The sequence below is a fragment of the Chanodichthys erythropterus genome, chromosome 12, assembly GCF_024489055.1.
Source record: "Chanodichthys erythropterus isolate Z2021 chromosome 12, ASM2448905v1, whole genome shotgun sequence".
In the NCBI taxonomy this organism is placed as follows: Eukaryota; Metazoa; Chordata; class Actinopteri; order Cypriniformes; family Xenocyprididae; genus Chanodichthys; species Chanodichthys erythropterus.
In genome coordinates this window covers 25,656,130-25,673,705 of record NC_090232.1, presented here as the reverse complement: position 1 = coordinate 25,673,705, position 17,576 = coordinate 25,656,130, and the positions used below count along the sequence as shown (strand labels likewise).

General features: G+C 39.7%; 1 protein-coding gene across 2 annotated transcripts; it reads right to left on the bottom strand.

Annotated features, from left to right (window-relative positions):
- Positions 1–715: 715 nt before the first annotated feature.
- irs2a (insulin receptor substrate 2a) lies at positions 716–14,246 on the bottom strand. Of its 2 annotated transcripts, XR_010896651.1 has the most exons (3): positions 10,355–14,246; positions 3,457–3,616; positions 716–2,975 (listed from the first exon to the last, which is right to left on the bottom strand). XR_010896651.1 is itself a non-coding variant. In XM_067403538.1 (2 exons), the coding sequence occupies exons 1-2, from the start codon at positions 13,461–13,463 to the stop codon at positions 2,971–2,973; spliced, it is 3,114 nt and encodes a 1,037-aa protein (XP_067259639.1). In that variant the 5' UTR covers positions 13,464–14,245; the 3' UTR covers positions 717–2,970. The 2 variants fall into 2 exon arrangements, 1 of the variants encoding a protein (XP_067259639.1); XM_067403538.1 differs by lacking the exon at positions 3,457–3,616 and having other exon boundaries at positions 717–2,975; positions 10,355–14,245.
- Between the last annotated feature and the right edge of the window lie 3,330 nt (positions 14,247–17,576).

Below are 17,576 nucleotides of genomic sequence, written 5' to 3'. Positions count from 1 at the left end.
ATAAAAGAAAAATTGATCATTTTAACCCATACAATTTATTGATGGCTACTACAGCCAGGGTCACACATAGCTAACTTTTAACTTTTTAATTCCAACCCTTTTGGGTCCATCCTGTTAATGTTTCTACCATAAATAATCTATGATTAATAAAATGCTAGAGCATAATCCTGAAAGTTAAGTATTCACTTTCCAGAAATACTTTCATAAATCACAGCAGCTGAATAACTGTATAATTAGTTTAAAGAGCTCAAAAACTATACTCTAAGGAATGATCCAGATACTGTATAACGTAAAGTGAAAAGAAGAAGGATGTCTTACAACTCTATTAGCTTCCTGAAGACATAGGTAGGAAAGGAGGCATGTGGAGCTGGCAGAGACTGAAATATAGTGATTCATTAGCATCCTGTTCTATCAATGAGAGCCTGGGAATCATGATATGAACAGGAAAACACTTGCCTCTGTCCTGCTCATTCAGCAGGAAGTAATCTGTCGACTTGTTTATGAATGAACTGCGTGTTCCTTCCTCTATTGCCCTCAAGCTTACGGACACAGTGTCAGTAAAGAGGTGGGAATAATTGAAAAATACTGTGTTTATATAATACGTTTGCATCATTAAATGTTCTATTAGTTTTTTTTATTATTATTATTTCACATGTTTTGTAGAAATGAGATAAGAAATAAAAAATAAAACTGTTATTTTATTTTCCTTAAATAACAATATTTATTTGTATTATTGCATGTGACTATCTTTTGCAACACAAACAAAAGCAATATTCATCTAGGATATTTTAAATGATTTCTCAACAGCATAACAATGAACAGTATGTGACATTTGTACAATGGAAGACACAGCTTGTTCAATTAAACCTGGCAAATATTGAAAATATATTTACCCTTTCATACATACAAACAATAGATATTTATTTTTATACTTAGACTCTTCAAGAACACTGTTGAATATATATATATTTTTTTCATAAAGCAAAATAAAACAAGCTTTAAAAGTTGGCAGAAAGAAATGTACAAACAGCATAAATTCAAATCTCTGTAAAATATTTTAACAAATATATTAACATAATATTTATACATTTGGTTCCACTTTGTAAACTAATCTGATTTGTAAGTATTGCATATACAAAGGGTGAATGAATGCTATCCAAGAAGCAAGACCTTCCTAAGAATCAAGTAGAATGAGTACCATTACCTCAAGAAATTACACAATAAAGTGGCATTGTGTCATGTGTCACTCTTTTTTAGGACTTTAAACATAAAATTAAAAAAAAAGCATCGACACGTCTACATCAGTGCTATACATGTGTTTTTAGATAAGGGATTTATTAAGTTTTAAACAAATCACGTTTCACCAATGCAATGCGTAGTATTTTGCATTTTGTTATTTGCTTAGCAGTTTATTTGCTTAGTATTTTTATATAAGACACTATTGCGTAGTAGGAGGAGAAGTATTTTAAATGTCATGAAAATGTTAAGCAGATCACATTTTTGTATTCAGGGAAAAGCAGACAATGGTTAAAATTACTCCTGTTGTGATCATTTTTTCTGCCCCACTAATCTGTTCACTCATACTGTATAAGAAGGTTTTGTGTTCTACATTCAGACACGTCATGTGTTACAATCTAGTTGAATGAGACATCACTGCGATATTATCAACAGAGAGCCAATGTGAGCGGATTAAGACAGTCACTAACTATTAAACTGTTGTCAAGTAGAGATGCACAGAAAGGAACAGAAATTCTTGTCCAAATTCTGAACACACAAATCTAAAAAACTGAGTTCTCATTTTAAATTAGCCTCTGTCTGTAAAAAAATCAGTTCTATTAATGATATTTATTAATTGATTACTCAAACTTTCATTTTACTCTTTCTGCTTTAGCCAATGGTGGTGTCTTATGGCATTTTCTGTGGTCAAAATTTCTGTGCATCGATACCATCTAGTGCAGTGCATGTGTCTTTATCCATGATATTTCTACGCAAATGGGAAATAGTTATTGTTATATCATATATTATATTACTGTTGAATGCAATTCTTGAGGCAGAGGAACAGGGAATGGCCATGATTTACGCAACAAGGTGAGAAAGGGACAATGAATCTGAGGAAACAGGAGCAAAAGGTCGACCATATTTGGTCATAAATATAATATGCTCTTGAGTAGTTATTAAATATCATGTGCAATAACCACCTCTGATTAAGTGGTAAGACACTCTGCATATCAAAACTCTTATATAGCAACTTACTATGTAATTGTTTAATAAACTAGATATTTAGAAAAATAGAGTGAATACAATAAATATTACATATTTTGATATTTTCTCATTGTTTAGGTCCAGATAAGTAGTCGCAATTTTGCCGACAGAGAGAGTAAGGCTTTGGATTGGTCATGTGAGAACATTCAATTTTGGAGGAAAAAATAAGAATTCTTTATCTCTTCTAAATTGCGTACATCAGTACAAGTCTTTTCCTGAGAAATGACTTATGGAAATCTTTAAGACATCATTTAAACTGACTAAAATGCCACAATTGTAGCTATTCATAGGATAGGGCAATAAGTACCTTACAGTTATATATGTCAGGTAAATGAAGATTACAGATTTCAGGGTAAACTATATTCCAATCAATGTTCTGAATTCAAACAAACCCAAAACAAAGTGTTCACATCAACAACATTAATAAAAGTTCAAACATGCAAGTGGCATGTATGTTTCATGACTCTTGTTACCAACAGAGCAGCAGCTTTGCAGATCCTAAAAAAATGGTACAGATGGTAGAAACAGGAGTAGCATGTTAAAGTGGCCTCACTAGAATAATCACAACCCAGCCGCCTGACGTTCAGCATTAGGATGAGGTGCAAAGGTCACAGTTCGTTTACAGCAGCATAGTCCAGTCCAGACCAGTCAAGTCTAGTTACTGGTTGAGCTTCCACTTTCCCTCAGTACCAGCACTCTGCTTCTTGCTCAATCTGAAAGTAAGAGAGAGAAAAAAAGAAATCTTTAAAGCTCTATTTGAACAAAAAATATAACCACAAGCAATGCAGAGAATGAAAAGTGTGTTGAGGAAAAAATTTACTATAAGTAGAACCTCTGAAGTCAAACCATAAAGCACCTTAAACGTTTATAAATCCAATTTATGAATTGAACCCATTAAAAAAACTGTGTTACAGCAGTCAAAACACAATTAATGCCCCAACTCACAACAAAGATCTTTTTCTTTCTTCGCTCAATACAAAATACCTTCTGACACTTGTGTTTTCTAAAATAAAACAACATGCATACACAGAAAAAAAAGACTTCTCATATCTTATTTGGATGTCAGATCATGATATTAAATGCACCTCCCTTTTTATGACAGTTTTTAACAACAGTTCCTGACTAGCATGAGGGATTAACCCATGATGCACAGTCATATTTAAACCTCTCTCAGATAAGCAAGGGAAAGTGTACCATGTCAGGAGGGATGGCGCTAGCAGCAGTCTTAATCATCTACTGTCCACAGATGGGCTAATCCTGATATAATTCCCTGATAATCTCATTGGAATTATAGTCACAGACCAAAGAAATGGGGGAAATCTCAGGGTCTTTCTTTGCTAGGTCTGGGGTGATCCTGAAGGGTATGAATTACATAATGGTTAAAATGATGGCAAAGCACTTCAGACTCTTATTTTACATGAAAGGAGATGGAGAATGGGAGATAAAATGCAGCCAGTGATAATGGCGGAAGCAAAAATATTTGTGTAACATTTAATGTTTGTTTCTTGAAGCAAAATAGAACATTAGTAAATAATCCTTCAATAACGTGGACTTCTCAAGTGGACTGTACTCTTCTTCAGGAATGTTTAATATACTTCAAGACAATGTGGAGTGAGTTCATATAGCCAAGGATAGAGTGGTGGAATCTGTTAGATAAAAGACTAAAATGTTAAATTTCCAGATTTCCTGACTTGTTAAAAAAGTTAATGAAATAAAGTCACTTGTAAATGAAAGTAACTGTGAGGTCAAGATGCAACTTTGTCAATGCAGCAGGGTTGTGCACCATTCAACACTGAAATGAGAATGCTTTTTTTATTCCAGTTCAGTTCCTGAATTTGAATTTAATTTGAATTCAAATTGTAGCAAACAGTATAAATAACTGCATTTTAAAGTTGAATGTAAGGCATCAACCAAGCACTGTCTGTGGGTATTCTTATGTAATTGCCTGAAAGAACAATAGCTAAAGGATTAGTTCACTTTCAAATTACCTCAAGTCATTAGGTGGATATGACTTTCTCCTTTCTTATGAACACAATCTGAGATATTTTAATAAATATTGTAACGCATCTGAGTTTTATAATGGCAATGAAGAGGGTATGAGCTGAAGAAACTGCATCCATCCACATCCATCCATCCATCCATCCATCCATCCATCCATCATAAACGTGTACTCCACCTGACTCTGGGGGGTTAATAAAGGCCTTCTGAAATGAAGTGATGCATTTGTGTAAAAAAAAACTATTTACCAAACATATTTAACAAGTTATGAAGTAAAATATCTAGCTTCCGCTAGACCACCTTCCGTATACAATGTACGAAGAAAGTGTAAAACACTTGCAGTTCAAGACGTCCTACACCTTCCCTATTCAACTTACGGAAAAAGTGTAACTGACACAACGCCAGTTTATACTTTCCTCGTAACTCAAATATGGAAGGCGGACTGGCAGAAGCTAGATATTTTACTTCATAACTTGCTAAATATGAATACTTTCCTTACACAAACGCATTGCTTTGCTTCAGAAGGAAGCCCCCGAGCCATGTGGAGTACACGTTTATGATGGATGGATGTGGATGGATGCACTGTCTTCAGCTCATATTCGTGAACCCTGTTCACTGCCAGTATAAAGCTTGGATGCGTCAGGATATTTATTAAAATATCTCTGATCATGTTCATCAGAAAGAAGACAATCATATACACCTAGGATGGCTTGAGGGTGAGTAAAGCTTGGGTAATTTTCATTTGAAAGTGAATTAATCCTTAAAAGCTTAAAACTTTGGTTCATTTAATCCTGAGCAATTTACATAAATTCCAAAATGTTTCAGGGCTAATAAGTTGCAAGGATGCCATTAAAGACCAAAAGGCTCAGGCTTGCATGCAAGTAGATGAATTGGATGGTGACCCTCCCTTTTTATTCAGATGATGAGATTTAGGGTTTGCGTGATAACGGTACCAACAACCATGTCAGCAGCCTATAATGCAGTGTGTAATGCTGAAAGCTCTAGGCAGCAGTGAGTGATGCTTGGAACAGGGACATAGTCACGCAATGCTGATTTAATACACGCATGACATAGCATCTCTGCTAGCTTGCACATCACTGGATAGAGATGTCACAGCACCTCCAACTGTGGAACAAGAGAGCAACTGAGTCCTCTAAGAAAGTGTCTAAGCTGTGGATTTAATAAGGGTTAAAAAACTTTCCACTGCAATGGGTTAAAATCTAGGCCTATAATCGTCAGAGACCCAAAAACTAATGAGGCTGTGCAAAACCATCCCGGAAATGCTGTGACGTCTGCATGAGGACATGGTTGTTGTGAACCTGCATGAATGACTGTCTATGTCTCAGTCAATGCTCCTTTCATCCGCCTCAAAACAAGCCGCTGAACAATGTCTAATCCCCCACTCTCCCCTAAGAGTAATCTCCTCTCGCTCCTGGCTAAATGTGGGTAACATTGACAGTGTTGACATGGCTATCTCAGGCGGGAACATCCCGGCCTAGTTTAGCCAGCTCTGCAGAGGTGGAGAATCTGAGAGAACTGCTTGGGTTAACAATTTTTGTTGCTTAAATCTCAGCGTGGTTAAAGTTAGAGCTCAGATTAGAGTTGCAAAGTCTTGGGAGCTGACATTAAGCACCCCCTAATAAAAAAAAAAAAAGAAAAAAAAAGAAATGTCTGGCCAAATATTCAGTTTAGAACAACACAACTAGTCAATATATTGGAAAACTCTCTTCACTAGCATACAGCATTTAAAGAAATAAAGAAATAAATCATAAAGGAAGTGAACAGAAAGAGTAGGCATTCTAGCCTTCTTCTGTTAGTGTATTGTTATAATACATGCTTTATCATTTTTGATAAATAAAAAATAAATACTTTCTATGGTAACTGACTGGTGTTTACATAGTGATATTAAGCTGTAAAGTTGTAAATAACAGTTTCTTTAAGTAGCTAAATGTGGGATGAGAAAGTAACAACAACATACTGTGAAATTATTCTATAACCTGGCACCAGGAATGTGAGGGAGAGAGAGAGACAGAGAGAGTCTAGTTTCGAAATAGTATAATAGTAACTAAATTCTCTGAAATGCACACTCGCTGTCCTTGTGCTGAAGTTACACAAAAACGTTTATGTGCAAGTGTGATCTTTTCTGCTGTTCATACACATTCGGTCAGCCTGAAATATAAACTGTACCATTTCACACCTTAAAATTAGCGATGCAACAAAATTTCAGCAACCAAAAATATTCAGCCAAAACAACCAAAAAAAACAAACAAACAAAAAACAGTAATGTTTAATTAGCTCTTCTCAGATGACACACTTTGACTGTGGCAGTGTTTTTTTGTACACAATGTGGATAAGCTACAACAGGTAAACATGTCAGCAGGGTGGATGCACTTCCCTGTGACCAAAAATGATGCTAGAGTAGCAATATGTAAAATTTGTTTGGCTGAAATATCGAGAGGCAGCTTGTTGCTGAAGAACTTCACTACGACTAGTATAATTTACCTGAGAACAAGACACCTAGAATAGCATAAAGTGCTATTTTGGTTTCAGTGATTCTGTAAAAAAATAATTTTGGTGCATCAGTACTTAAAATGTGCAGGTTTGTCTGAATTTAAAAACAAAACACTTTCATATTTTCTTTTCCCTCTACAAACTGCTGCTGATCTTTATCTCTCTATCAGTGTTTCTCTAGCTCTCCATTCCCCCACCCCCGCCCCGCTCTGGCTGAAGGGACAAGCACTAGCCACTGTCCTGGGGCAGAAGCAGATGGCCTGCTGTCATTAGTGTATTGTCTGTGCTGCTGCCATGCCTGATAACAGACCTGCAGTGAGTGGAGCGGCAGGTGCATGCGCACACACACACACACACACACACACACACACACACAGCCCCACACCCTTCTCTGCTCAGCCATCTGCCACACATGCAAATGCACACAAACTCCTCAAGGAGTATGATTCCAAAGAGAAGGAGAGCGTGAGTGGGCAAAAGAGAGAAAAAAAGTTTCAGTAACACTTTACTTACTTTGTGTATAATGTATTATAAAGGTATTCATAATGTACATAGTAATGCATTATATTTTTTAATAAATAATTGTAACCAACGCATAAAAATATTTGCAGATTCCTTGTGACATCTGAAACTGGTTGTTTGTCATTATGCTTTCTAAAGGTGTAACTAAAAATGAATAGATAAGTATTATTATGATATTATAACTGTTACAATAATTCATGAGACCATACAATGCATTATAAGTTGCATTAAAAGGTATACAGTATATAAAGTATACAGTATATAAAAGCTTAAAGTAAAGTGATAAAGTTTCTTATGAAATAAATGTCTGAAAACAACTTCTTGAGGACTTAGTCAAGATAAGTCTCCTTTAGCAAAATTTATTTTGTATAGCATTTTGTATTGCAAAGAATCCCTATTGACAGATGAATTTGTGAATTCTTGAACAATGTTTAATTTTCTTCTGATGTTTATTTTCAAAGGTCTGTTAAAAATGTCAACATCTCATTAACTGGTAGTATCATACTAAAAGGTCAACTGTAAATGCCATGCCATACTAGGATGTCTGAGTATACTGTATGTGTGTGTGAATGAACAAGCATGTGCATGTTCTTTTCCTGTTGTTCTTTTGTGGAAATACTCTTTCCATTTATTGCCATTCACATTTAGTAATTCTGCACAGTAATGTACATGCAAGGGCAACATAATAAACCCATTAGAGGAGATAGACAATCACCTACAGTGTACCTATTAACCAAGCCAATTTCACTGTGAGCCCTAGTAAAATTTCCTGTGCTCAGGTACATTTTTACTGATAAATCCAACAGAGAATCAAAACACTATCAGTACACAAATGTGATATCACAGCAGGATGCTTTTTTGAAAGGTAATTTTGTGAAATGAGGCACCTGTTCTCTTTCTATATGTGATTTCTCTTTCATTACTAACTATGATACCAATTTTTAATTAATACACTATGTTTTCACCGGAGCTGTTTGAAATTTTTTCCACATAAAAATGGTAACATTTTATTTTACAGTGCTGTAGTTAAACGTTACTACATGTACTTACTATAGTACTAACAGTAAATTATACATAATTATAAGTAACTAACCCTAAACCAAACCCTAACCCTAACTTTAACTCTATAGTAAGCACATGTAGTTGATTAATAGTACTCAGTACTTATTAGAGTAATTACAATGTAACTACGGCACTGCAAAATAAAGTGTAACCAAACAAACTCATAACTGCTTCAGAGTTAGTAGACAAACAGAAATGAAAGAATCATTATGTTTGTCAGCACCTGCCACTTTGATTTAAAAACAGGTTCTTGTCAGCACACTGTATGCTATTGTGTGGCCTGGCAGTGAGTAGAGAGAGAGAGAGAGACCAATACTAAAGCTGAAGGTGAAATGAAAAAAGTGAGTATTCGCCTCTCCCAGCAACCTTTGCCCAGTCAGGCATTCCAAGCGTGAAACATCATCGTTACCTGACAACGACCCACGAACAACCACCTGGCTTGTTTTTCCTCCTGATTGAAGCACATGGCTTAAGCCTCCATCAGGCCCTCCCTCCTCTGCTCAGCCAACCCATAGACATGGCTGCACATGTTCATTTCAGAGACAAAATGCAAACAAGCTCTTACCCCACCCCCTCCTGCCCAATGTTTTCTCAAGGCTCAATACTCAAGACAATAAAGAGTTAAACTCACTGTGCTGTCCACTATCCCTCCTATGCCTGATGTTTACACTGCAGGCTGCCTGCAATGAAAACTACCAGCCATGAACAGCCTTTTAACCAGTGGGGATAATTTTGGCCCACAACACTGCCTCCAATTGAGGTGTTATGGAAATATGGGGGAACCAGATGATGTTGCAGTACGTGTCTCAGAACATGGTATGTTCAATCTTTGTGTGCTGCAAAAACAGTGCACAGGAATAAGCCCCAGGCACAGCACTTTATTAAGAGCAGCATATTTTTCCAGCTTGTGACAGTTGTTTGATCTCACACACGCCTACATATGATTCAAGTAAGCAAATTAACACATGCACTTTTGCAGGAAATAGGGCCTATGTCATGTGTGAGGAGTATCTGACATGGGAATAATTCTTAACCTTATATAAGTGTCCCTGTTAATGGGAAATGTCATGAGGTTCCATGAGGTTTGACTGAATAAAAAGGGCATAACAGAATTAAGAATACAATGTGAATGATAACAGATCTGAATTAGAGCACCCAAAGTAAACTGAGATTAGTTTCTTGGAAAGGACCGACCAGGCTATAGTCTTCTTGAACGAAAACACTGCTGCGCATGTGAGCCAAATGAGCCTCAAAACAACATTTCTCTCTCCTCAGTGCATCATGCTCCATCCCCTTTTAACAGCTCTATTTAATAGCTCCGTTATACACAAGCCTACAAACCTTATTTCAATGTTTAACCACTAACGCACTTCAGTCTGTAAAAAGCCAGGTTAGATCTAGTTTGGGGTAAATAAACAAGTGTGCGCGCACCTCTCTTTACTGCAGCGTCATAGTGCCTGCGCAGTTGGGTTGTTTACCGCGCGCGGGCACTCAGATAGTCACGTCTCTCATGCTTCAAATTTCTCTGGAATTCCTCTGAATGAAAAACACCTTATCGACGCCATAAACGCCCCATATAATGTCACAAATAGCCAGAGGTGCAAACCTCAATAAATATTTTGAGTTACATACTTATATCGTTCCGCCCTAGTGTTTTGTTTAATTATTTTATGCACTGTGTGAGTATAATTTCAATGCAGTTGTCCTAAATATCCTAAAATATACACATTTACAGTTATAATAAACACACAAAAAACATTTTATGCTAATAGAAACATGGCCTATGTGTGTGTGTGTGTGTGTGTGTGTGTATATATATATATATATATATATATATATATATATATATGTGTGTGTGTGTGTGTGTGTGTGTAGTTGCTAATTGCAATATATATATAAAGAATTTTAATTTGGAATGCTGCATCAACTTTTCATCTATTACCAGTTTATGCCAGTCTTCTTTTCAATCATAACAGCCCATCACGTCATCTGAACTCACCTTGTACAGTGGTTGCAGTCTCTTTGAATCCCAGACACACATATGGAGTTGCATGTAATCCATTTATTCCAGATTTACAGCAACCACCAGTCTTGAAGCCCACAAGGTTTTCACAATTGCCCATCTCTTGTTTCTCCATGAGGTTTAAGGCGATGTAGTTAAGTCCATTCTGGTAACCAGCTGAAGTCTCTCTGCACATGGGAGACCCGTACTCCTCATCAGAACCTTCACTGCTTCGGACAGAGACGTTCTCAACTGAGGCAGAGCTGTGTCGCTTAACATTGTGTGCAAAAGAAGGAAAGACAGGTGCAACTGTGGTGGTGGATGAAAAAGTCTCAGAGCTATGCCGTCTCCGGCCCTGAGGGTCTGCTCGGATCACCTTTGCTCCTCCGTTTGGGTCTACAGAGGAGGCAGCCAACAAGAAAGCACCAATTCCTTTTGACACTCCCTGGTCGCTCAGGTTCAGCCTTTGAATCCTGCTAGTGGGGCTGACTGAAGCACTCTTATCATTCTCAGACAGGAATGGAGGTGAAATGGGACCATTGTTGAAACTCATCTCAGTGTAATTGTCTTTACCTGTGCCAGATGGGCATGGTGAGTTTCTTCGTTCATTGAGGAAATAAGCCCCCTCATCAGCTGGGCATGGGCATTCAGCCAGCTCTGGCATTCTATCCAGGGGACTGCTGAGTGCTTCTCTCAGTTTATGAGAGTGTGAATTCGGATTGAGATTCATGTAGTCTGAAAGGGGGGATCCCTGTCTGAGGTTGGACAGCGAGGCCTGGTTTTCCACAGAAACCATAGAGGGAGAAGAGCACTGTGTAGCAGCAGCAAAGTCTATGTTGATGTACTCACCAGGGCTTTTAGGCTCACAAGGGAGAGGATGTTCAGTCATGCTGGGAAGCATCCTCAGAGTGTCTAAAGATAACCTATTGGGTCTGTTGACTCTTGCTCTCTGTGCCATGCCATCAGGGCGACGGAGAAGGGGCAGGGCAGAAACCCTGTTGGCCTCTTCTATTGGATTTTGGCTCTGGGGACTCATCAAAACATACTGGTCATCCTCTGCCCGTTTAGGTGCCTGTCTTAGAGATGGGGAGGATCGTTGAGTTGTTTCACATTGACCCAGGAAAAAATCTGGTGGTGTGGGCGAGACATATGTGTCAGTCGGTGACATATTCATGTATTCTCCATTCACTGCTCTCCCATCAGAGCTTTCCAGTGAAAACTTGGATCCAGACCACATCTTCATGTACCCGCTATCCTCTAGAGATCCACTGCTGGGTGAGTTAGTAGTGCAGCCACTGCCTGTGGGCTGAGGATGTGACCTTGGGTTAATGATCTGCTTGGGTGCTGAAACACTCATGGGACTCATGGGCATGTAGTGCTCATTTTTGGCATACTGAGGTGCCATGCCTGGTGTCATGGGCATGTAGCCATCATCAGCCACATTACTGTTAGAGCCAATGTCAATGTTCCCATAATCTTCTGGGTATGAGACCTTAGGAGATGCAGAATTTGTGCTCCGTCCAGAGTGGCTGTTTGCAGCCCTCATCAGCATGTATTCATCAAGTGACGCTGAGGATAGCTGGGAGTATGCTACCTGTTGTCGTGGGGTTGTCAGAGAATACGTCCTCTTCCTGTATGTCTCCACCTCCAACATATCTCTGCTATTTGGCCACATCTTGTTCTGAGAGTTGGATGGCCTGTCCATCACCATATAACCATGGGGCTCACTGGCTTCTCTTGAGGGTGGTGTGCTGGAAAGAGAAGAAGGTGTGTCACTCCTGTTTACTAGGTTGTACCTCACATCCCCTGGGCTAGAACTGTAATCGTCACACGAGAGGAAGCCAGTATCATTTGGTGACCCAGAAACAGAACCACTGCAGCTGGAGGGTCTGTGTACTGTGGATGAGATGGAACCATTCATGCTAATTGAGGACAAACTTAGAGGGCTTACAGCAGATGGAGGCGAGTGGGACATTGTCGTTGACATGGACCTGCTGTGATGAAGCAGTGATGGTTCTGATGTCCGGCAGCCCACAGACACCGTGTTAGATCTGCTTATGTGGTTCCGGCCGACAGTCATCGGGCTTCCATTCTCAGATATTGATATGGAGACTGGCCTGGTCATGGTACCTTCCCCTTCGCTTGCTGTCCGTATTCGACAAGAAGAAAACTTGGTGACAGGAGATGTGGCTGCTGTACTGTCCGTCCTTGACCTCCTCACCAGCCCTGTCTGACTAGGGGGTAAATTGTTTAGGTTCCGCCGAGTGGGTACAGATATGGGATTTGATCCCGACGACTGGCTTTTGCTGCGTGGTCTGAACTCTGACAGCTCTTTCATCGCTTTCATAGCTTCTAAAATGGTCTCATGTATATTTTGTGCCACCACAGAATCGTCTGCTTGCATCCACAGCTCTCCAGGTCCAGTAGAGGCAGATCTTCCAACCTCAATGAAGAAAAAGCTATCAGAGTGCCCACATCTGCGTATATTCATCAACTGCAGAGTCACAGATGCCACCTCTGAGTTAAGTTTCACAAAGCTAATTGTCCGACTTGATAAGCACAGCCTGTAAACTCCAGTGATATTTCTGCTCTGCCCAAGTCCCTTTGCTTTAAGATTAACTTGCCATACCTCCTTATACGCAGCATTCACCGGTGTAATCATGCCGTAATTTCCCTCGTCGAAGCCCACCAGAGATGATGCCGAACTAGAAACGGAGCTGTCACACATTTTTCCCTTACTTAATAAATCAGTTAAATCTCCATGCCAACTCTCCTGTTCTTGCTCATTCTCCGCAGCAACAGCAAAATACTCGTCCTTGGTGTAGAGGGCTATCAAATATCTGTGTTTCGCGTCAGCGCGCTTGTTTATGCTCAAACAAGAGTCGAGAAAAATTACTCTTTTTGCAGCGGACTTGTTTTTCCATTTCTTTTCATTCTCATAGTACTCCAGCCGCGCAGGGAGTCCGTCACTCTGATCTTTCAAAACAAAATAGCGCCGATGTCCATGTTTTTGCTTCTTGAGGTATCCACATTTTTTGATGTTGTTTGAATGAATGTTGTTGTCATTTGATAACGAGGATCCCCCTTTAAGAGGCGGACTTGCCATACTTGCGTTTACAATTTATTTACTTAAGTTTCTAGAACTAGTTATCCATCCGTAGTAAAAGAGATTTAAACTTAAATATCCGAGAAATTGAAATTTCAGCGCTGTTCCACCATGCGACGTCTGTTTGTTCAGAGCAAATAACTCCTCACTTAGAATGACTGAGCTTAAGAAAAAAACATGTGACGTTATACACAGCCCATCTTGGAACAGTGAAGAAAAAACAGTCATATAAGGCGGCGCGATCTTTAAGAGGCGTACTTGCCAAGCCAACGAAGGAGTTTCTCATTGGATTCATTGGCCAGGCGAAAAGATTGACAGTACTTTGACAAATCCGTGACGTAGTATAGGCAAATCCCCCTTCACACAAGCTGTTCTCCCCTCCTCCTAAAACAAACAGCGTTGTGTGGATGACACATCTACTGTACATACGCACTTCGGTGCTGCAGAGACTTTGCGCCTGGTTAACAGTAAAACGTGATTTTATGTAGCAGATAAACTAGTTTCGAATATAAGCATAATATAGGCCGTCCAATCGACATGTTTTAACCTGGAAATGAATCAAACCTACAGACACATTCAAACACATTCGATAAACGAGTCTTTCTAAACATCATAATGCGATGGCGACAGAACAGCTGAAGATTTCAGAATTATAATTTAGTCAGACCCAATGTTAATTTTAAAAATGTGTCAGGCGGTGAAAATACGTACTTGAGGGAGTGAGAAAACGCATGTCATTTATTAAGTTCGAGGCATGGAGTCCATTTTAACTTGTAAACAAGCGTGAAGTGGTAGTGCGCGTGCTGCGTGTTACATAACGCATGATGGTCTATTTTTACACACTCGGGTGTCCCTGTCCAGCAACAGTGCCTGCGAACTAGCGTGTGCGATACATATCGTAAAATATAGAAACATAGAGGTTTGGATTAAAACATTCCATCTAGTTGTGGGTTTTTTTTTTTTTTTTTTTTCTCGCATTCGTGGATTTTCAGCGTGGAATAATTTAGTTTGAAACCAACGAAAAGGTGGTTTGTTAAATAGACTTCTCTTTGGGTTTGATATTACAGCCTTACTTTAGGGAGACTAGGAACTTTCTGGAATGGCAGAAATTAATCTGCTCCAGAAAAAAATTAACTGGGCAGCACGTAGAAGTAAAAATACGCCACCTCTTGGTCATTTGCAACAATACAAGAATATAAATAGCCTATCATCCATTGAACTCCTTGAATCATGGTTTATAGTTCAAGTTTAAAATTGACCTTTGCAGTTAGATTATGCAAGCATTGCTGTGAGACCAACAAGTTTGTAGCTGTAGCTACACATATACCACAGACCAATGTTTGTGTGGTCTTAATATTTCTATTCTCAGTTGAGCATATAAATGCCTGTACCAACTTCTTTAGTTTTGTTGTATTAGTCTGCATTTCATAAATAACCTAATGAGCATTTGTGATATAAGTGTAGGCTACCAAATCTTATCCAGCAGCTTACTTGAGTAGGAAATATTAAAGGATAGCCATATTAATTTTAATTATGGGCTACCTAATAATAATATCTTATGACTCTGCTGCTTTTCTGCTCCCAGGAAATGGTGTCACATCAAAGACCACTGAGATATGTTTTAAAAACCTCAATGTCTTGCTATAACTGTTGCATAACACTTTTCTGAATAGTTCTTCCTTGACAAGAATGAGCGTTTTGTTCTTTGCAGCTAACTCATAAAATAATAATATAATAGCAGCACAACACTTCAGTCTGTGGATTTCATTGTTATTATTATGAATGTGTGTGTAATCCTGGGATTTAACATCTAGATACAACTGGAGGCTATTTGCCAAACATGGCATTGAATTTATAATACAATGATACAGTGGTACAATAATACAATACAATGGTACAACTCATTGTACCAGTACCCATTTATCCAGCAGGAGTTCACTGGCTTCTGGATGCGGCTCTGTGGTTGGTTTCATAATCTGTCCCTTAAAGAAGATTATGGTATACTAACAGCATGACTGATCTACCTAGGAAAGATCTGTGGCCTTTATACCCCAATTCTGAAAAGAGCAGCTGTCTATTGTTAATACTCTCTGTCACACGCGCATGCAAACAATCCTATGGATTAAATGAGCTTCAGATGAATGATTGCTGTCATGTTGTATTTTCCTCAGATTCTGTTGTGCTGTTGTTTGTTGATCTGATCTGATGTTTTTGCGTCACACAATAGCATGTGTTTTGAGGCATTAGGGGTCTCTAATCTTACACAACATTGAAATAAAGTAAATAAAGCCCATTGATCAAAGCTTATCCACAACAAATCTACTTAGGCAAGACTGCAGGCCTCTATTGTGATGGGGTGAGCTGATGTGGGGCCAAGAAAATGAAAACATTTAAAAAACAGTGTGACAACATGTCTTTTTGTATTTACATGGTCCTACTTTGTTGCATTACTTATACTGACATGTATTTTAAATAGATGCATGATCTATTATTGCACAGAAATTCTATGAATACTATTACTTTTACTAATTACAAATTAAATATATTAAAGAGGAACATTTATTAACATTTCATTTGTAACAAAAACTTCCAGCATTCCAGAATCCAGCATTTATTTTAGGAATCATTCTTGTTTATATATGTTTATGTTTATATTTAGCCTGGATATCTGACTACTATTATGACAAACAAGACCTCTTAAACAACATTACTTAAATAGCAGCAGCAGCCTTACACAAAGAAAAAAAAACTAAATAAATCTAAATATATTAAATTCAAATTATTTAAATATTAATGAATAAAGTAAAATTAACTGTTCCCTTTCAGTCGGTCACGTTCGACGTACGCCAGTAGTGACCGACGAATTGGGATATCGCTAGAGAGCCCTATCAGCTTCGAGTGAACTAAAACAAGCCAATGGAATTGGCGTGCGATATTTGCATAATGTGCACCGCCTCCAAAAGGTGAATATAAATAGGAAGAAGATGCAATCGCACTCTGTCTTTCGCTTCGGAGCTAACCGGTTGGTCTCTTCAGCTTTTCAAGACTGAACAAAAGTCAGAGTGTTCTACAGCCTTTGAAGTGGTACAGCACTTTCTGTTGGCTTGACAGCACAGCAGCGAGGTCGCGAGCTTCTTCAGGAGCCTGAGCATTGAGCTCTAAACTGCTGTTTTCACAGCAACCCTTGTCCCATTTAAAGTGCGCTGTACGGTTGCGATTTGGGCCGGTTCCTGCATTGTGTTCGGGGAGTGGTGTACTCGAACACATCGTGACACTCCCTGCGTGCTTCAGCACGAGAGAGCTGTAATTTCCCCTTCTGAAAGAGCTTCACAGACGAACCCTGCGTCTTTACAAAGATGTCATTTCGTCTGTGCGTTACTTGGTGCGGTCGTTCCCTGGTCCCTGCTGATGGGCACAATCGCTGCATCACGTGTTTGGGCGTTCAGCACGCTGAAGCAGCTTTTGTGGATAGCTCATGTTCTCATTGCGGGAACATGACTATCGCAGTGCTGAGGTCTAGACTCTCGTTCCTTAAATCTCAGGGAGTGGGGGTCCCCTCCCCTATGCCCCATTCGGCTGTTTTTTCCGGCTCCAGCCGGAATGACGGTTCAGCGGAGTATAGGCAGGGTGACCTGAGGATCACCGTCAGGGCTTCCCCGCCGAGCACCGCTCCTCGGGCCCCTGCCGCCTCATCAGTACTGCAACCCGTCGTGCCGCCATCGGTTTCCACTGGGCCCTCTACGGACTGTCCAGCCATTACCTTTGGTGCGCCTGCTGTGGATCAGATGCCGATCTCAGCATCGGAAGGTGAGCCCGAATCCTCGGGAGATGAAGACTCGGCTCCGCTGCCGCCCTCCCTTGAGCCCGTTCCCGAGTTGATGGCTGTGCTTTCCCGGGCGGCCGAGAGTGTCGGGCTCGTGTGGAACCCTCAACCCTGTCCTGGGCCCTCTCGGCTCGATGATTGGTGCCTCGGGGTCGGTCACACTGGTCAACCCCAGCAGCCCGCCCCGATGCCATTCTTCTCGGAGGTGCACGATGAGGTGACCAGATTCTGGCGAACGCCGTATAGCGCTCGTGCGAGAACTGGTCCCTCATCCACCTTCACCTCCCTGG